We start from the raw sequence: 18,367 nt of genomic DNA, 5'->3' as shown, positions 1-18,367 counted from the left end.
CAGACACAGCAAAGCCAGCAAGTCTGTGCAGAAGTCTGCCGCACTGCAAACTCCATCAAGGGCTCTGGGTGAGGCACTGCCGCAGAGCCAAAACAAACGCAAATGCAGCTCAGCATGCACGCGTCCAGGCCAGGGCCCACTGGACGTCTAAGTTTGTGCATATATTTGAGGATTTTTCGCACATTTTTTATGGAGCGTGCACTCAAAATAAAGGAGCAGTCTGTAAAAAGGCTGAAGAAGGATCTTGAAATGTACGAGCAGGAGCTGCTGCAGCAGAGCAAAGAGGAGGCCGAGGCGCAGAAACAAGAGGACAACAAATACACGCTAAGGTCAATCTTAGAAAGGCGCGAGGAGACACAGAAGGTCATCAAGAGCACAGAGGAGATTCTAAAAAAGACGTTGAAGGAGCTGGAGGCACTGTCATCAGAATAGGCATAGGCAGCCTCGCAAGCGCCCGGCCTGTTTAAATAAAAACCAACACATGCTGTTTAAAGCGCGCCCACATTCCATTGCGCCCGGCAAAGGCTCTGCAAGCAGAAAAGCCACCAGGCCTGTGCTACAAGAAAACCAACTATGTTTATTATTTATGGCTTAGTCTAAGCCGGAGCTACTCCTCCTGGGATGCTTCGGGCTTTTTTTCTCTCATGAGCTTCTTGTTTCTCTTTTCCACCCTCTCTATCTTAGACGGCTTCTTCTTTATCCCCTTTTCCAGGAACTCTTTGCTCTCCATTGCGTACTCGGCGACCATCCTAGGCCCAATCTTCCGCCTCATCCTGTTCTGCTCCTGTATGAACGTCTCGGCGTCTTCAGGGAACTTGAACGTGACAAAGCAGTATCCAGGGTTTCTCTTTGAAGAGTTTGCAGTCAGGTTCACTCCTCTAAGCTTCAGCTTCTTTTCGTGCTTCTCCAGGAAGTGCTCTTCGATCACCTTGGAGATAGACTTTCTTGTGTGCTTCTTGTCCATGTGCGAGATGTGCACCCTGCACGTGCTCAGCTTGCTAGGGTCTCTGGGCTCTAGCTTGCCCTCTTTTCTGTCTTTTATTGTTTTTTCTCTTTGGTAGTCCTTCTCTTTCTGCTGGGCCTCCTTCTGCTTCAGAATCTCCGGGGAAATATACTTCAGCACAACCAAACTCCGCCCGTTCAGCGAGATTGGCTGCTTGAGCGCAGCCTTGCAGCTTTCCTTGTTTTTGTAGAGAACAAACGCCCTTCCCGTTGGCACGCCTGTTTCCTTGTTCTGCACCAGGGTGCACTGCTCAATTTCTCCGTGCTCTGAGAAGACCTCAACGAGCTGCTCCTCCGTGTCCTTGAACGAAATGTTCGTGATGAAAAGAGTCCGCTCTTCCTCGCCGTCTGGCATCCTTCTCTTCTGCATGCTATCGAACTCCAATCTCCTTTTGCGCCCTCGGGCGTTTTCGTCATCTTCGCTCCTTTTTCCGCTCTCGTTCTCGTTTTCGTTCTCTTCCTCGTCCAGAGCCCCGGTCTTCTGCCGGGCCTTGAAAACTTCTCGATCGTGCAGCTGCGCCACCCGGATCTCTCTTCCGCACAGGCGCGACTTGTCCAAAGTCTTTATGAATCGGCTGACATCAACAGCGTTCTCGCACTGTATAAAAACGGCCCCGGTGGCCACCCCCCCTTTTCGATGCCTCTCAATGGAAACGGCTCCCCTGAAGTGCTTTAGAATCTGCTGGTCGGCGACGTTGAACGGCATGTTTGTGGCAATTACTCTGTGTTTTTTGTCATACTTTGCGCTGTTTTCTGTCTCTGTATGCATGCTAAAATTTTTCAATGAATGAACTTAATAAACTTTGCAGCATAAAGAGGGTTGTTAGTGAGCTGGTCAAAGAGAAGGCTGAGGCGCAGGACTACTACTGCTGCCTTCTCGCCAGCGAGATAGAGTTCTCCACAAAGGACGAAATATGGATGGCTCTGTGCATATTGAAAGATAAAGATAAGACACCAGGGTTTGAAGTCCTTAAAAGCCTCATTATGAAGGTTGTTGCAAACAAAAGGGCGGCAACGTCCCAGCACTACAAAGTGTTTTTGGGGATCGTAGAAGAACTCCCGGACAGCGCAGAGATAGTCGCGTCTTTGCTCCTCGAGCAAGAGGAGTCTGTGCTTGTAAAAGAAACAAGAAAATATCTAAAGTCAAAAGACGAGACATCGATGGAGGTGCTCTCGTGCATTGCCAAGAAGGTCGCGGTGTCCAGCCCTGTGTTTGGCGCGCTTGTGGCGCTGCTTCCGTACTACTACAACGTGCACAAGATCCAGTCTGTGCAGCTGATTGGGGGCATTTTGAGCCGGCTCAGCTCCTCTGGCATGATAAGCGCGCTGGCGTCTTTTTACAAAAGAGAGCATTTATATGGGGCCATTTGCATGGCGGCGCTGGCGTGCAGCGCCCTGGACGTGGGGCTGTGCAGCGCGGTGGGGGCAGCCAAAGACCATCTGCTGGGCAAGGACGCCAGGCAGTCGCTGAAAAAGCTGAACCGGCACAGAGGGTTCTATGTTTCGCTGTACGTTCTGGCGATGGGGCTTTTGTACTGCTCAGGGGACATTGGCAGCGCGTTCATCGAGGAGCTTGCAGTGCTGCACGGGGCATGCGTCTGGCCAGGCATTTTCCCGTCTCTGGAGAAGGTGTTCAGGATGGCCGCAGGGCCGAAAAAAGAAAGCATAGGGAGGGCGGCGGTCAGGATAGTTGCCAAAAGAGGGCAGGTATGTGGGCATGCGCTGGCCATTATAAAGGAGCTTGACGCGTCGCTGGTGGACGTGGAGACCGCTGCAAGCCTGATAGAGGTGCTTCTTTTGAGCAGAGAGGGCGGCGCTCTCGATGTCGCGCAGGCCTGGATGCGCTCAGCGGGCCTGCAGGAGGCCTTTTCCAGGCGGATTTTGTCCGAGGAAAAGCCAAGCGCGTACTTCCACACAGTAGAGCCCGACTTTCTATCAGAGAGGGAGCAGGCCATATACTGCAGCAGGCTCCTGGACGCCGTGCTCGCTGCTGCGCCGGAAGAGCTCTCCAGGCTCGTGCAGAAAGCGCACACGCTCAGCATATGCGCAAAGCAGAAGGTGGTGGAGGCGCTGGAGGCGCGCCTAGACCGGGCATCGGAAAAGAGCAAGCAGGTGCTTTTTGCAGAGAAGATGGCGGAAATAGTGGAAATGGAGAGGCTTCCTAGGCTTCTGCGCATAGACACAGAAAAAACAAAGAAATGCATTGAGCAGCACTACCGGATACTGAAGGCGCAGAACACGCCGGAAAAAATCGCCCTGCACGAGATACAGCAGAGCATAAAGAGAGACAGAGAGTTCAAAAAGGGGACAAAGCTTTTCTACTGGGGCGTGCACATGTTTCCGCAAGAGATGAAGCATGCATACATGGGCGTGCACATGGCGATCTGCGAGAGCATAGCCCGGCGAGAGGTGAAAGACTACACATACTCGTTCCGCATACTGCGATGTGGAATAGAAAAGGAGGTTGCGCCAGACGCTAGATACTGCGGCATATTCACGAACGAGGTTGCAATGTGGCTTTACAGAGAAAAGGAGCTTGTGGTCTCGCTGAACAGCTACCTGGAGGCGCTGTGCGCCTACTCGGAGAAATACCTAATAGCATGCACAGGCTCGATAGAGCACATCAGAAGGCACAGCACAGTGCGGTGCACCATTATGTCTTGCAACACTGCGCTGCACAATTTGCAGGTCCTGCAGGCACAAAACGCCGCCTCAGAGCAGGCCGGAGTCCCGCAGTGCGCACAAGAGGCCAAGCGCATGCCAAACATTACAGATAGGATCCTCCTGTGCGTTATGCACGTGATGGAGGCGCACCAGGACGCAAGCCTTCTTTCGGTGCTGTCGGCGGGTGCAGCGTCCAGCGCCTCGTTCAGCGCCAAAGACAGGCACGGGCTGTTTAAATATGTAATTCAGCGGCTGCAGCACACACAGCCGCGCATTCTGGCTGCGCTTCTGTCGATATACCCAGACGGATGGAAGGACGTGCTTGCCTTCACAGAAAGAGCCCCTCCGGCTCTTACGGCAGACTATCTTACAATGACGGAAATGCTGCTTCTTTTATGCAAAGAGCCGCATAAGCTGGCTAGGCGAATCGAGCGCCTTGACGAAAAGTACAGCTCCATGATCAAGCTGGAGCGCAACACGCACAAGCAGTACATATCCCTAAAGACGGCAGAGGCGCGGCTGTGCAGCACAGCAGCGGAGCGCACAGTCGAGGCCATTCTGAAGAAAATAGAAAGGGACGGGGTGGAAAAAGAGCTGTTTGCTTCCGTGGCGGGCCTGTTTGCAAGCACGTGCATGGACCCCGAGAGGATACAGGAGGAAATCAAGAGGCGAGTAAACAGAAAGACCGCGCCGTTTTTCCTGCCTATTCTCTACAAGATGCAGGGCCCACAAGAAGTTCCCGAGATGGTGAATATCCCGCTTGCAGACAGCCTCCGGCCTGCAGTTAAAACCGAAGTTGTCCAGCTGCTCCGGCAGGAGGAGAGCGTGCTTATAAACTCAAGCCGGTATATGCTGGTTCAGGAGCATGCCGAGCAGCTCGGCGCAGCCCGAAACCCCAAGGGAATTATGCTGTTTTTTCTGAAGGAGTCGCCCAGCCCTTTGCTTGCAGCGTTTGCAAATAGCGCGGAGGCGTCGCCCGAGCTGCTTCTGGACCTGTTCCCAATTGCGCTCGACACCGCGCTCAGGGAGATGCCCCGCACTCTGAAAAGAAACATGCTGGGCGCGCTGGGCGAGGTGGCGCTGTTGCTGGACAGCACGCAGAAAATGAAAGGGGTGCTGCAGGAGGGAATAGAGTATGTGATAAGGGAGTCTATGGGCTCGCTGGAAATCGAGCATATGCTGAAGTACATCGCCCCAGAGCGAAGATACCTGTATGCAGGAAACTTGGCGCCAGCTGAGAACATTGCCAAGCTGAAGTATCTGCAGAAGCATGACCCTGAGGAGGCAGACATTTTCCAGATGTATTTGAAAAACAACGACAGCGACGCCGGCCCGCTTGCAGACTGCTCGGAAGAGGCGCTGAAAGAGGCGTGCATGCTGGGCAGCTTAGAGAAGGCAGTGAGCGCTGCTGCTTCTCTGCTGAGCACCTGGGATGCCCCGCATGTGCCAGAGCTTCTGGCTGTTTACCGCTCTTCGGCTGCAGGCATGCTCAGGGCGGTTGGGGCTCTGAACTTGTCGCTTACACACGAGCTGCATGGCAAAATCACGCCGGGGTGGCTAAGGATCATGGCCAAAACCAATAAGGTGGCAGAAAGCGTTCTGAAAAGCACCAGGAAGCTCCCAGAGGAGCAGAGAGGCGCAGACTTGAGCGTGCAGAGAACATGCCAGGAGTATAAGCAGCGCATAGGAAACGAAATTCTGGCGGCTGCGATACAGCCCTGCTCGCTTCTTTCCCCGTTTATCCCGCAGCGAAAGCTGCCGCTAGAGGGCCTGCTGAGGCGGGCGGTTGAGCTCCGCGACGCAAGGCTGGTTAGGCTCTTCATGGAGGCCGAGTCTGGAGAGAGCCTGCAGTACTGCGCCAGAGTGGTGGCAAAGGCATGCACAGACAGCTATGGGAGCGCAGACGAGTGCAATGCCGCGCTGGACACGTTTCTTTGCGGATTTGCCGACGCAGGCCTGGCAGGAGCCATTGAGAAAGAGCGGCGCAGCGCGCTGGCTCGCTGGGGAAAGCTGCGCATCGCAAAGGCGGGGCTGAAGGAAAAAGTTGAAATACTCAAAGAAATAGTTGCGTGTGGAAATGAAAGAGATGATGCAGTGATGCTTTTGCGCGTGATCAACGATATACCCCCGGAGGAGGAGGCGCCCTGCGGCATAGAGGAAGTGATTGAAACGATAAATCCGTTGCACTTGTTTGAGAGCATGCATGAGGTGGCTCGCCTGGAAAGCATGCATCCAAAGTATGCGCTGCTTGCAATGAAAAGAATGATAAGCTGCAGCCCGGGCTGGGGGGTGTTTACGTGGGCAGTCCATAGGAGCGGGCCTCCTGCAGGCAGCCCGCTGGCTGTGTGCGCTGCAATGCAGGCAGGAAAAGAGTATGCAGACGCGATGCAGGAGATTGCGCAGACGCCAGGAGAGTTCTTGCTAGGAAAGCTGCCGCATCTAAAGCTCCGAGAAAAAAGATATGCAAGGCCTGAAGCGCCCACGCTGCGGCAGGCAGGGCTGGAGAACCCCAGGAAGGACGCTGAGTGCCGAAATCTGAGCGCGTGCCTGGGAAGCCTGCTAGAAAAAAACAAGGGGCTTCTAAAGACGCCAAAGTACCGGGAAAAAACCGCGTCGGACAGCATGGTGAAGAAGGCGTACGCAGAAATGCAGGACTTTGCGGAGGCTCCGCAGAAAACAGAAGCCTGGAAAATACTGTGCAGAAACCGAATAGGCGTGCTGGTGAACATGCTTTTGCAGACAAGAGAAGCCAAAATCGTGCTGAACAAAAGAGCAAAAAGGATATTTGCGGACGGGTATCTTCCTGGAGAGGGAACAAAGATTTTCAAGGTGGAGAAAAGCGTGCCTATTGTTTATTCGCTGAAAAGCCCCCGAATCATCAAATTCACGGGAGAAGACGGGATTTGCCGAGAGTACTTGGTCAAGCTGGAGAAAGACGCAGAGGTGGAAAGGGCGGTGGCGCGCATGTCCAGGGTTCTTGGCGCGCTGGTTCCAGATGCGTACGAGATACTGCGCGGAAGCATTCTTGTGGCCAAGTATGTGTGCAACAGCCAGTCGCTGAAAGAGTGCATTTTGGAGATCAGACGAGACAAGGAGGCAGAGCGCGGCATAAAGGGCAGGTCTTTGGAAAGGCGGGAGAGAGAAGAGGTGCGGAAGCTGTGCGCGAACTACAACGACCTGAAAGAGGCAGAAAAGCTCGAAATCTACCGAAAGGTGACAGACTTTACAGCGAAGGAAATTGCGCACTGGATATGCAAGCACACGCCCACTGTGCACTCGTACATGGAAAGGGCGCGGCAGTTTTCTAGGACGTACTTGTACAATAGCCTTGTGGCGTACGCCCTTGGCGTGGGAGACCGGCACCCCGGGAACATTTTGATTCTGTCCGACGCGTCGGCAATGCACATCGACTATGTGGACGCGTTCGACACCCTCAGCATGCGGACAAAGTACCAGGAAAGAGTTCCGATGCGGCTCACGCCGATGATTCTCTCTGCGATTGGCCCAGATGCCATGGAAAGACTGGTCTGTGTCGGGATGCGCATATTCAGGCAGTACAGAGAAGACTTTGTGCTAATAGAAAGCATGCTGGCTCTTCTTTTTTCCAAAAGAGCGCATTTTCGAAAGCTGACACACGAGGACGTGTGCGCAGAGATCGGCAGGAAGTTGGGCGTGCCCCAGTTTGAGAGAGAGGCCGCGCTGAAGGACATATACAGAAGGGCCACCTCCATAGAAGCTATATCCCAAATGTATTTTGGATGGATGCCTTTTTGGTGACATGCTCTTTGGACAGCGCACAGTTTGAAGCCGCTTGGAGCGGCTTGTATTGGCATCACACATTAAGCAATGCACATGGCAGTTTTTCTTTGTTGCACGTGCCCTTGCCCGTGCCCCCGCAGGGAGCCGGGGCGTTTTATGGCGGTCAGTGTGTGGGCGGCGGGCTGTTGAAGGTGCAGGCAGCTATATGCAAGAGCGCAAAAATATTTTATGGATGGATTTAGCCTAGCGAAAGAGCTAATAGGAAAATCCAACTCAGAAGAGGACAACTTTCTAAAATGCTTGAAGCGCTCAAGCAAGAAAATAAGCCTCAAAAACGCCACTCAGCTGGGGAAATATCTGTACATAACCACAGATGCGGAGCTGGTCTCGCTCGCTGTTGTTAAGAGAAGGGTGCAGGAGGGAGTTGCGCGCGGCGTGATAGAAAGCGACGGCCTGCGCATCTATGTTTTTACAAATGAGTAGCCTGCAAAGCGCATGAAGGCGCAGAATGAAACAGATGCTGCAATGCATTGCTGTTCTGGGCAGGCGCGCCGTCCTTTTATTGCACTTTCGGCGAGTCTGGTTGAAAATAAAGCTGGCTGTGTGTTATTCGGCTTTCGATTGATAGCAGCTTGGCAGACTCCAAAGCAGCCCTGGAGTTTTTTCTTGTTCCATTGGCATGCGTTTTGGTTGCAGTTGCGCGGCTGCCGCCAAAAAGAGCGTTTAAAAGCGCGCCCATCGATTTGTGGCGCAGCATAGAAACACCCAAAGCCCTTCTTGCTTTTTGCAAAACACATATGGTGGAAGACATTGGCGCTCAATAGTTTTTATTCTTCAAGTTCTACTTTTTTCGCAGGACTTTCTGCCTATTTTTGTTTGCCTGCATTGACAGCGGCCATCACATTTTTCATTTTGAGTGCGCACCCCTCGATGCATCTCTTTACCAAACACTGTGGCTCGCTTCCTGTCTTCTCCTCGCGCTTGAAAAGATACACCTCCTGGGAATGCATGTCAATACACTGCATTTTTCCTTTTTCGGCTTCCAATTGAACAAGCTTGCGAGCAATTGTGCTGTTCTCTAGCTTGAACAGAAGAGTGTCTTCAACGGGCAAGGAAAGTTTGTGCTCAATGAGCGACATATAGCACCTAGCCATTTCGACAAGCATGTACTCGTGTGCATTGCTTCCCAATGTGTAGTCTACCAATGTGGAAATGTACGTAACAAATATCCCTGTGAACCCTGCAACCTGCTTGATCTCCTTTAGCCGCATGTCTATCATGTTGCTTAGATCTCCCAGCTTTTTAATATCATCGACTTTCCCGTTTCCTTGGCTTATTTCGTACACCAGCTTTTCTATGGCTTTGCTTCTATCGTGTATGCTCTTAACAAAAACCCCCATGTCGCCATTACCGGAGTCTACTCCAATGTACTCCTGAAGCTCAGCGGTAAACATCGGGAAGCCGCTGTTTACATCCAGGAGGTCGTTGCCTAGAATATCCACGCTTATAATCTTTTTTAGCCTGCTGGAGAGCGTTTCAAGATACATTTGGTTGTCCATGTTCGCTGCACACTGCACCTCAGAAACCAGCCCAATGATTGCATACAGCGTGTACTCCTGCTCGGTCATGTGTCCCAGCTTTTGCATGTTGTGGAACTTCTTCATTTTGCTTGCAATCTCGTTTATCTCCGTCTGGGTATACTGCATGTTGTTTTTTGCGTTTATCTTATTGTTGCACATGTTGTGCGAGTATATCAGCCGTTGTATTTCTTTCTCAATTTGGCACAAAACAGTGCAGAGCGTGTCGGAGTCGTTCACTGCTCTGCTGGCTGTGGCGCGGGGTGGGCTGTTTGCAATGATCTGCAGCAGAACCGTGATTGTGGCTTCCATGCGGTCGCCTATTTCGGTCTTTGCAAGCTCGGCAGACAGCAAGTTCTTTATGACCGCAATGGTCCTTTTCTTATGCCCACTCAGCAGCCAGTCAACTGTGTTTTCAATGGTTTTCTGGGAAACTTCCCCTCTGCTGTCGAGAAGCTTTAGATTAATTAGCGTTTTTTCCGGAGTTTCGCTGGCCAGCAGCATGTATCTTAAGTACGTGTGGCTCTTCAAAACGTCTCTGACAATCCGGTTCATGGGGCTTTTGTTCTTTTCCACAAAGTCAATGTTCTTTTTTATAAAACTGGCAAGCGCCTTCTCCATTTTGGCCTGCCGGGCTTTGGCCTCATTTCTCTTCTCCACATCGCTTGCAGCGTCATTAGCCGCTGCTGTCAGCAGAGGCCTCTGCAGAAACTTTTTGTCGCCTATCTTCTCGGCGGTATACAGAAGAATTGCGTCTAAGTCTTGCATATCTGTAGCCACCCAAAAGTTTGTGGCTACTGGCACAGCATTCGCTTTGGTGGAAACCTTCTTCGGTTTAGATTTTCCCATGTACATTCTAATCGAGAAAAACGCGGCAATGCACAAAACAAGCAGCAGCGCTGCAGCCGCCATGGCTAGTATTTTATTTTTCTTTACACCCATCCTTGAGAACATTTTTCTTTCCTACTGTTTTTTCTAAAATATTTTACTATGTGTAGATTTCAAGTAATTGGTAAACTAGATCCTTAGGGGAAAGATGCAGCAATCAGTCAAATTTGCACAAATTAATAAATCCCCCGTAACCCCCAAAATGACAAGTGGCCAAACCGAATGCGCTAATCGCGTGCAAGAAGGGGCTTACGGCTCATGCGCTTGGCCAGAGTGCAACGGCTTTCTTCGGTAGCCTGCTTTGGCCAAGCTGGGCTGTAAGGCAGAGGGCGCCGGGACTGAATGCCAGCAGGCACTTCCCGCCACTTCTAAGTGCGGGTGCCCGGGTGGGTCTAACGCGAAACGCTAAGGGGAGCCTGCTCGGTGTAAGCGTGTGGCTCTACCAATAGTCGAGGAAGAGAGCTCGGAAAAGCCCCTGACTGTGAGCCCCAGACAAGGGGAGATTGGGCGCAGCGTCTGGAGCCACGCATGCCAAGGTATGCGAGTTTTCTGCGTGTGGCCCTTCGGAGGGCAAGGCGTAAACAGGCCCCCATACTGTAGGCCAACCTGGCGCCGAAAGCTCAAAATGATCGCCAAGAGGAGCCGAAGAAGCAGCGTTGGTCAGTAAAAGAAAACCAATAAACTGAAACAAAGTTCTGAACAAGCACGCGCCACAACTAAATGTGGGTTGAGCTGTTGGCTTTTAGTTGCAGCCTTATGTGCCAAGCACGCGCGGCCACGCATGCCCAGGCTTTTTCCTACGCTGCAAGTAAGACAAGCGCCCAAAGGCCAGATTAAATTCAATTAAAGAGTTTATTTTGGGGTGCATTCGTGCCCGGGCCTTGCGTGTTTCCGCGCACACGGCTACTCAGTCAGCACACGGACCGCAGAGGATATGCTTTTGTTTATTTCTGCAATGCTGCTCGTTATTGCCTTCTCCCCCTTTACTGGGTCTTCAAACTTCATCCGGGTTAGCCTATAGTATATCTCCTGGGTTTCGTTCAGCAGAAACTCCCAGGAGGGGACCACTCTCGTTTCTATTAGGTCTTTGCATACATTGTAGTACGACACAATGGTGTTGCTCATAAGAACTGTTTTGTAGAACGGGCAGTACTTGTCGTATGAGGACACACCGTTCTGCTGCATGAAGTCCTCCTTTACAACCTTGGCAATGCTCATCTCCAGCTTCTCCAGCTCGCCCAGCGACCCTTTTCCAACCAGCTGCACTATTTCGCTAAGCGCCTCCTCCTTCTGCAGCAGCTCCTTGATGGTGCGCATCGACTGCGGGTACTCTGCATTGTACTTTATGTGGTGCCCCGAAAGAAGGTCGATGTACTTTGAGTAGCTCAGGTTCCAGTTCACACTTGGAAAGTGCTTTCTCTGCGCAAGCTTCTTGTCCAGCCCCCAGAACACCTGCACTATTCCCAGCGTGGCCGCTGTCACCGGGTCCGAAAAGTCTCCGCCCGGCGGCGACACTGCGCCCACCACGGTGACGCTTCCTTTTCTGTCGTTGCTGCCCAGGCACTCGGTGTACCCTGCCCTCTCGTAGAAAAACGCCAAGCGGGCGCCCAGATACGCAGGATATCCGCTGTCTGCAGGCATTTCAGCCAGCCGCCCGCTTATTTCTCTGAGCGCTTCTGCCCACCTGGACGTCGAGTCTGCCATCATGGCCACGTTGTACCCTTGGTCTCGGTAGTACTCTGCTATGGTTATCCCCGTGTAGATAGACGCCTCTCTGGCAGCCACCGGCATGTTTGAGGTGTTTGCTATTAAAACAGTTCTTTTCATGATGGACTCCTCCCGCCCGTCAATCTGGGTCTTCAGCGTGGGGAACTCTTCCAGCACCTCGCTCATCTCGTTCCCTCTTTCTCCACACCCTACATACACAATCACGTCGGAGTTCGAGTACTTGGACAGAGACTGCGATATGACGGTCTTTCCACACCCAAACGCCCCCGGGATGGCTGCGGTTCCTCCCTGCACGCACGGGAACATCGAGTCTAGCAACCGCTGCCCCGTGAAAAGCTGCTGCACAGGCGTCAGCTTTTTCTTTATGGGCCTGGGGGACCTAACTGGCCAGACCTGGTACATTTTCTCCTGGCTGGCCCTCCCGTTCGCCTCTATTTCCAAAAGGACCTCTTCCACGGTGTACTCGCCCTCGCTCGCTATTTTTGTGACAACACCTCCCGCGCTCTTTGGAGAAACCATGAGCCGCAGAGTCAGCAGCGTGTTTTCCAGCACAGTCCCAAAGATGTCGCCGGCCTTGAGCTTGTCCCCCACCGCCACGCATGGCGTAAACCTCCACCTCTTGTTTCTGTCCAGCGCAGGCATGGATATCCCGTTGGGAATGTACAGGCTTTTTGTTTCCGTGTATATCTGCCGCAGCGGCCTCTGTATTCCGTCGAATATGTTGTCCAGCAGGCCCGGGCCCAGCTCAACGCACAGAGGATGCCCGAGGCGAACAACCGGGTCGCCCACCCCAAGCCCAGATGTTTCTTCATAGACCTGTATCGTAATCTTGTCGCCTTCTATCTTAATCACCTCGCCCATAAGCCCCTGGTGCCCCACCTTGGCCAGCTCATACATGGCACACCCCAGCATGTTTTCTGCAATCACAACAGGCCCGCTCACCATGTAAACGCTGCCTTGCATGTTTTCCCCCTCTCTACTTAGGGATAGAAACTCATTTCTGCTCATGCATAAAAAAAATAAGCAAACTAAATACTTAGACTTTCCTGCGCCTGCCGCAGCTTCGCGTGCGCATGCCTGCGCGAAAACTCGCCCTTGCTAGGGCGCAATAAAACCCGCCGCTCATGCACACAGTGTGTATTTTCTGGGGGCTTTGTGGTGGTACAGGAGAGCCACCTCCTTCCTAGTTTCGCGCACTGTTATTTGCAGGCGGTGCGTGTGCTCTGTGGATATCTTCAGCGGGTGCATGCTGACCAGCATGAAGCCCTTGTACAGGTCGGAGTAGTTGGCCTGCTGTATCGACCTGCTGATAAGAAACACTGTTTTGTTTTTCACCGGAACGCGCATGCACTCTCTGTCCTCGCTGTCCTGCAGCACAAGCTCGCCCCTCTCCACTGCATTGCTCCGGTTTCTCCACCCATCAATTATCAAAATGTCACTGTCTTGAGTGAAACCATCTTTTTGATATTCGCTGTCCAGAAAAGACACCGCATTTTCCGTTCTGTACTCTGCCGGCAGCTTGTAGTAGGAAACCACGCGGTGCGACGGAAACGCCTCCATCACCTCAGAAATAAAAGAGTCGCTGTTTGCGCCCAGATACTCGTCCACAAAAACCAGTTTTCCGCGGAGCTCTTCTTTGCTGCTTACTTTTAATATGTATTCCATTAAAAAATTAAATGAAGAGCCGGTTTGAGTTAAGAATATCGACAAAGAACAACAGAGTGTTGAAAGAAGCGCTTTCGGGCGTTGTTGAAGGCCTGGAGATAGTAGACGACGGAAAGGATCTAGTCATCCGTGTGGAGGAGTCGGGGCGTCTCATAAAAAGCGCGCACATCGTGGTTACATACACAAACTACATCCTCAAAACCATAAACGGCCTTGAGAAGATGGAGAAGGGAGAAAATTCATAAAAATAAAAACTGGGTTCTGCCGCACTCCTGTCAAGAAAAACCCAAAACACACCTGCTCTGTAGCAAACATTCCGGCGCCTCTGCCTGGAAACCTCCTTGAAATAAATTTGGTCTTTGGCATAACGCTGTGTCTTTATTTCCCTGCCTCTGCATGTCTCTTGTGCTCGATATATGCCTGCGCGCCTCCGTGTATGCTCAATCCGCCAAATATTCTTATAAACTTTCTGGACGTGCTTCCATTTCTACAGCAAAGCACCACCTTCCGGCTCTTTGCCTTCTTGGCAACATAGTCTCGGGCCTTCTTCGGGTTGTCGATTATGTCTCCAAGCGCGTACACAGTCGCGCGCGGAATGGGGAGTATCTTGTGCTCGGCCGCCGACCGCATGTCTAGGACAAAGTATTTGCCTGGGTTTTCCAAAACCCCTGCCCACGCCACCTCCACGTTTGGGTCTAGACTCTGTCCATATATGCTCATGTCTGCCAGGCGGTCGTGGACAGACTCTTCCGCCTCGCCCTGAGATTTTGTCTTTTCCCGAGCTGCAGCCTTCCCGGGGGCGCTTTCTTTTGCAGACGCCTCCAGCTTCTCCAAAACGTCGCTAAGCAGGCAGGCGCCGGCTTTTGCCTCTACTGCCTCAAGCTTCGCAAACTCCTGAAACACTGCGTTTTTTGCCTCTGGGAGAGTCAGCATCGGCAGCCTGCTGCACACATTGCACTTCTTCTTGTTCAGCTGCAGGCGCATGAAGTCGCTTTTTAGCCCATTTATGTACAGCATGGCATCTCCGGCCGCCACCCCCAGCACTGCCTTCATGGCCTCGGTCGCCATTATTGACCCAACCACCCCGCACATGCTTCCTATTATGCCAGCAGACGAGCACGTTCCGCTTGAGTAGAATCCTGTCGGCTTGTGGACGCACCTATAGCACAAGCTGCTCAAAGTGTACACGTGCCCCTCCCAGCGCAGCGACGAGCCGCCCACGTATGGAATGCCTCTAACGCGGCTGTAGTCGCTTAGCAGGTACCGCAGCGGCCTGCTGTCTCCGCAGTCCAGCACCAAGTCGTATCCAGCCCCCACTGCCCAAATGTTCTCAGGCGTGATTTTGGGGTACTCCGAATACTCTATAGCCGACCCCAGCGCGCGCAGCGCCTTAACAGCCTCTTCTGTTTTGGGTATGCCGACCGAGCTTTCTCGGTACAGGACCTGCCTGTTCAGATTTGACTCCTCAACAAGGTCCGAGTCTGCAACGCCAATGTGCCCTATTCCCATGGCTGCCAGATACGTAAGAACGGGTGCGCCCAGCCCGCCAGCACCCACCACAAGAACCCGCGAACTCTTCAGCTTTTTCTGCCCCTCAAGCCCGACCTCCTTTATCACCATTTGTCTAGAGTATCTGTCTATGTAGGAGAGCGGAAGCGCATCGTGCGCGGATGAATTTTCCTTTTTTCCTGCCTTGCGTCCGCTCTGCACAGCGCCCGTGCTCTTCTCTGTGTGCGCGCCGCACTCGCTCTTCTTGTGTGCCATACTCTTTGCAAATTTCTTGAAAAAGTTTATTCGTTCTCAACTCGTTTTATCTCCTCCAGCATGCTGCCCACTTCGGCAGACCTCCAGCCTTTTATTATTCTCTCTATGTCCTCTGCCATGTCCTCCTCTTTAATGAAAATCCTTCTCTTTTCTTTCGCCATTCCTTTTTTTATAAACAAATGTCTGAAGAAGGGAAAAGAAGCAGCAGCGAAATCGAGAAAAACGATAAAATAAAAGAGCGAACAAGAGAAGAAAAAAACAGGACTGCATACAAAGTTGTGAACGAGGTGCTTTTGAAGGAGCATGCTTTCTGGTCTAAGGAGCCGCTTGGAAAAAGCCAGGCGTCCTGCAAAGGCAGCGGGTCTTCTTCTGCCGAAGGCGCCGCAGGGCTGGACATACGGACCGTGGACATTGCGTGCGAGCTTTCTGCGGTTGCGTCGTTTCTGATGGACCACTATGTTGAGGACGCAGAAGCCAGGTTTCGCCTGCAGTACTCGCCGGAGTTCCTTAGATGGCAGCTAGAGTCCCCGAGTGTTTTTCCAGAGTGGAATATTGGGATGTTTGACGGCAGCCGCCTGGTTGGGTTTATATCTGCAGCCGCAATTGACATAAAAATCAAAGAGTCTACGCCCAAGACGGCGGTGGTGAACTTCCTGTGCGTGCACAAGGACTACCGGAAGAGGCGGCTTGCGCCCGTTTTAATCAAGGAAATAACAAAGAGGGTGAACTTAAAAGGGATATACACCGCTTTATTCACGTCTGGCGACAAGCTGCCGTACATATTCACCCGGTCGAGATACTACCACAAAATACTGCGAGAAGGAGACCTTGTGGAAAGCGGGTTCTGCGACCAAGAAGACATTGACAAAATAACGGAAAGCCGCATGATATTTCAGGACTCGCCCACCGTCCACTTTCGCCCAGCGCAGGAAAGCGAGCTTCCCGGGGTATACGAAATGTACTGCAGCAAGTACAAAGATCTGGACATTTCTGCGTCGTTCACATACGAGCAGTTCAAGTACTACGTGTACGGAGACGGCAGGGGCCTGTCGCGCTTGCTGGTGAGCGAGGACGCGAGCGAGTTTGTTTCGTTCTTCCACCTGTCCACCCGGTCTGTGGACAGCAAGGTGCCCATAGAAACGGCGTATCTGTCGTACCACACAATGAAGCACGGCGTGGGCAGCATGCTGGGCCTGATCCAGTATTTGCGAGGCACGGACGAGTTTGACGTGCTGAACGCCTTGGAAATTGAGAGCAACACACAGAGCATATTTGCCGACTCGGGGTTTATAAAGGGGGACGGAACCATAAACTACTATCTCTTTAACTGGGACACAGAACTGATCCCCCCGAGCAGAAATAGCTTTATATCCTACTAGCATGCAGGGGCGCTCTATGTGGGGTGCATACCCAGAAGTCGATTTAATGCATTTGTAATAAAGCACCGTGTCTGGAAGCAGTTAAACGCCTAGTTTTCCCTTGAGGCAGAGAGCCCCGGCCTACTCGCGTACTTTTCCAGAATCTCGTATTCCTCCGATATTCTGTTCATCCTGTACTGAAACCTTGTTGGCGGCACGTTTGACATGGTGTGGTCGTTTGCAGAGCGCCCGTTCTCCTCGTACTTTCCTATCCATTTTTCCTTTTCCTCCCGGGGAAAGTTGCTCAAAAGCACGCTGTTTCGCGCTATCTCGCACTGGTCGCACGACGACAGCTTCCATATCTGGGACGCTATGCTATACTCCTCCATCAGCGGCTCTCGTGTGTAGTGAAACTGCAAAGGGTCGTCAGTTGAGAGAGACACGTTCAGCCCCCTATAGAAGTACATGGGAAACGGGTTTTTCCGGTACTCTATAAACAGGGAGTTGTTGCTCAGCGGAGACATGGCTATGCCGATCTGCGCCAAATAATACAGGTACTGGAGCACAGGGGACTTTCGGAGCTTGACGCCGTGGGCAATGCTTTTGGCGCACAGGAAAGCAGCCGCCAGATGGTCAGGGTCGCCAGACTCCCCAGAGTGCGGCCTAAAGCACAGAAGATTTTTCCCCCGGCTTGCCCGCAGCCTGTTCGCAACAGAAACGTAGTAGTACATATAGTACATGTATAGAGAGTACGGCGGGTTTTCCGGCCTGCTCCATGCGCTGGGGTGGTCTTTTTCTGCGCCGGACCTCTTGTCCTTGACGCCCTCGTCGTCCACCGAGTCGATTCCAACCACATCGTCCAAAAACCGGTCTATGACGCTGTGCGCGTCTGCTCCGTCCGCCGTGCCTGCCTTTGGGCGCTGCGATGCCTCTATGAGCTCGCTGAAGACGTTGCAGAGAAACTCGGCATAGTTGCCGATGTTTCCATATCCTTTGAAGACGCCGTAGAGCCTTGGCACCTGCAGGTACCACCGAATGTCGCGGCTGTACAGCCCGTTTGCATGCACCCATGTGCTAAGCACCTCCAGCTCTTTCTCCTTCTTTCCGTAGAGCGACACGCCCCACTCGCACTTGAGATACTCCTTTTCCTCGACCTCCTCGATCAGCTCCTGCGTCAGCTCCGCCAGATACTTGCCTTGGATAAAGTTGTCGTGCTTGAGAAAAACCTCCCTGAGAATGGGCGTCCCGTACGGGTTGTACTTGGAGTTGAACCGGTCAAACCGGTGGAAGGTTTCCAGGTTGGAGTGCGTGCCCAGGCTGTCTAGGCACAGCGTGTCCACTGTCTTGTTTATTCCAGAAAAGATGTTGGATAGGGTGTGCACTTCCCCTGCTTTGTCTCTGTACACCTCGTCCTCCGGCGAGTCTCTTAGCTTCTTCTTAATGTACTTCAGAAGCTTCTTTGAGTTCATGCTCGCCGAGTGGTGCAGGTGAGTGTCTGCCTTGAACACCGTGTAGAAGTCCCTATTTGAGAGCGTTCTTTGCTCTTTCTTTTCCCTCCCATGGGACTGGTTTAGGTGGATTTTGAACTGCAGCTCCAGGTGCTCCAGCCGCTGGTAGCAAAACGACTTCAGCGGACCGTTGTGGATAATTGACGTGATGAACTCAAGGTCCTTGTGGTACTCTGCCACGGAGGGAATCGCAACATCATCGTTAACCAAAACCCAGTGCGAGTCCTTTTTAACCGCCGATATGCCGGCGGGCACGCCGTATTCGCGCCATGATTTGTTCTGCTTGCTTATTCTCATGTACTTCTTCCGCAGGTCCAGCGCCCGAAAAAGATGGGGAATTGTACAGGCCAAAGAGTCTTCCTCCATTTTATTTTCAAACTAAAGAGAGCCAAAAATACTTTTTCCTGCCTAGTTTCGCACGGAGTGCCCTTCACATGCAGGCAAAAAACAAAAG

The 18,367-nt window shown here is 52.3% G+C and overlaps 11 protein-coding genes across 11 annotated transcripts; 5 read left to right on the top strand and 6 right to left on the bottom strand.

The window, feature by feature from the left end:
• Positions 1 to 189: 189 nt before the first annotated feature.
• NEMAJ01_0292 (tubulin-specific chaperone A) lies at positions 190 to 432 on the top strand (the record flags this gene model as incomplete). The annotated part of the gene is made up of 1 exon (XM_047914130.1): positions 190 to 432. One exon carries the CDS (start codon positions 190 to 192, stop codon positions 430 to 432), a length of 243 nt encoding a protein of 80 aa, XP_047770087.1.
• Positions 433 to 607: 175 nt separating this feature from the next.
• On the bottom strand, positions 608 to 1,771 carry NEMAJ01_0434 (uncharacterized protein; the record flags this gene model as incomplete). The annotated part of the gene is made up of 1 exon (XM_047914272.1): positions 608 to 1,771. The coding sequence occupies one exon, from the start codon at positions 1,769 to 1,771 to the stop codon at positions 608 to 610; it is 1,164 nt and encodes a 387-aa protein (XP_047770229.1).
• Positions 1,772 to 1,785: 14 nt separating this feature from the next.
• Positions 1,786 to 7,443, top strand: NEMAJ01_0433 (uncharacterized protein; the record flags this gene model as incomplete). The annotated part of the gene is made up of 1 exon (XM_047914271.1): positions 1,786 to 7,443. The coding sequence occupies one exon, from the start codon at positions 1,786 to 1,788 to the stop codon at positions 7,441 to 7,443; it is 5,658 nt and encodes a 1,885-aa protein (XP_047770228.1).
• A 210-nt stretch (positions 7,444 to 7,653) lies between these two features.
• On the top strand, positions 7,654 to 7,908 carry NEMAJ01_0291 (uncharacterized protein; the record flags this gene model as incomplete). The annotated part of the gene is made up of 1 exon (XM_047914129.1): positions 7,654 to 7,908. One exon carries the CDS (start codon positions 7,654 to 7,656, stop codon positions 7,906 to 7,908), a length of 255 nt encoding a protein of 84 aa, XP_047770086.1.
• A 383-nt stretch (positions 7,909 to 8,291) lies between these two features.
• NEMAJ01_0432 (uncharacterized protein) lies at positions 8,292 to 9,956 on the bottom strand (the record flags this gene model as incomplete). Its single annotated transcript, XM_047914270.1, has 1 exon — positions 8,292 to 9,956. One exon carries the CDS (start codon positions 9,954 to 9,956, stop codon positions 8,292 to 8,294), a length of 1,665 nt encoding a protein of 554 aa, XP_047770227.1.
• An 837-nt stretch (positions 9,957 to 10,793) lies between these two features.
• Positions 10,794 to 12,626, bottom strand: NEMAJ01_0431 (V-type H+-transporting ATPase subunit A; the record flags this gene model as incomplete). Its single annotated transcript, XM_047914269.1, has 1 exon — positions 10,794 to 12,626. The coding sequence occupies one exon, from the start codon at positions 12,624 to 12,626 to the stop codon at positions 10,794 to 10,796; it is 1,833 nt and encodes a 610-aa protein (XP_047770226.1).
• A 114-nt stretch (positions 12,627 to 12,740) lies between these two features.
• Positions 12,741 to 13,283, bottom strand: NEMAJ01_0430 (uncharacterized protein; the record flags this gene model as incomplete). The annotated part of the gene is made up of 1 exon (XM_047914268.1): positions 12,741 to 13,283. One exon carries the CDS (start codon positions 13,281 to 13,283, stop codon positions 12,741 to 12,743), a length of 543 nt encoding a protein of 180 aa, XP_047770225.1.
• An 11-nt stretch (positions 13,284 to 13,294) lies between these two features.
• On the top strand, positions 13,295 to 13,528 carry NEMAJ01_0290 (uncharacterized protein; the record flags this gene model as incomplete). The annotated part of the gene is made up of 1 exon (XM_047914128.1): positions 13,295 to 13,528. One exon carries the CDS (start codon positions 13,295 to 13,297, stop codon positions 13,526 to 13,528), a length of 234 nt encoding a protein of 77 aa, XP_047770085.1.
• A 133-nt stretch (positions 13,529 to 13,661) lies between these two features.
• NEMAJ01_0429 (uncharacterized protein) lies at positions 13,662 to 15,047 on the bottom strand (the record flags this gene model as incomplete). Its single annotated transcript, XM_047914267.1, has 1 exon — positions 13,662 to 15,047. The coding sequence occupies one exon, from the start codon at positions 15,045 to 15,047 to the stop codon at positions 13,662 to 13,664; it is 1,386 nt and encodes a 461-aa protein (XP_047770224.1).
• A 179-nt stretch (positions 15,048 to 15,226) lies between these two features.
• Positions 15,227 to 16,426, top strand: NEMAJ01_0428 (glycylpeptide N-tetradecanoyltransferase; the record flags this gene model as incomplete). Its single annotated transcript, XM_047914266.1, has 1 exon — positions 15,227 to 16,426. One exon carries the CDS (start codon positions 15,227 to 15,229, stop codon positions 16,424 to 16,426), a length of 1,200 nt encoding a protein of 399 aa, XP_047770223.1.
• Positions 16,427 to 16,515: 89 nt separating this feature from the next.
• On the bottom strand, positions 16,516 to 18,279 carry NEMAJ01_0427 (AMP deaminase; the record flags this gene model as incomplete). Its single annotated transcript, XM_047914265.1, has 1 exon — positions 16,516 to 18,279. One exon carries the CDS (start codon positions 18,277 to 18,279, stop codon positions 16,516 to 16,518), a length of 1,764 nt encoding a protein of 587 aa, XP_047770222.1.
• Between the last annotated feature and the right edge of the window lie 88 nt (positions 18,280 to 18,367).

This window comes from Nematocida major (genome assembly GCF_021653875.1).
Source record: "Nematocida major strain JUm2507 chromosome Unknown 2438, whole genome shotgun sequence".
Lineage (NCBI taxonomy): Eukaryota > Fungi > Microsporidia > Nematocida > Nematocida major.
This window is presented reverse-complemented; position numbering and strand designations above follow the sequence as displayed.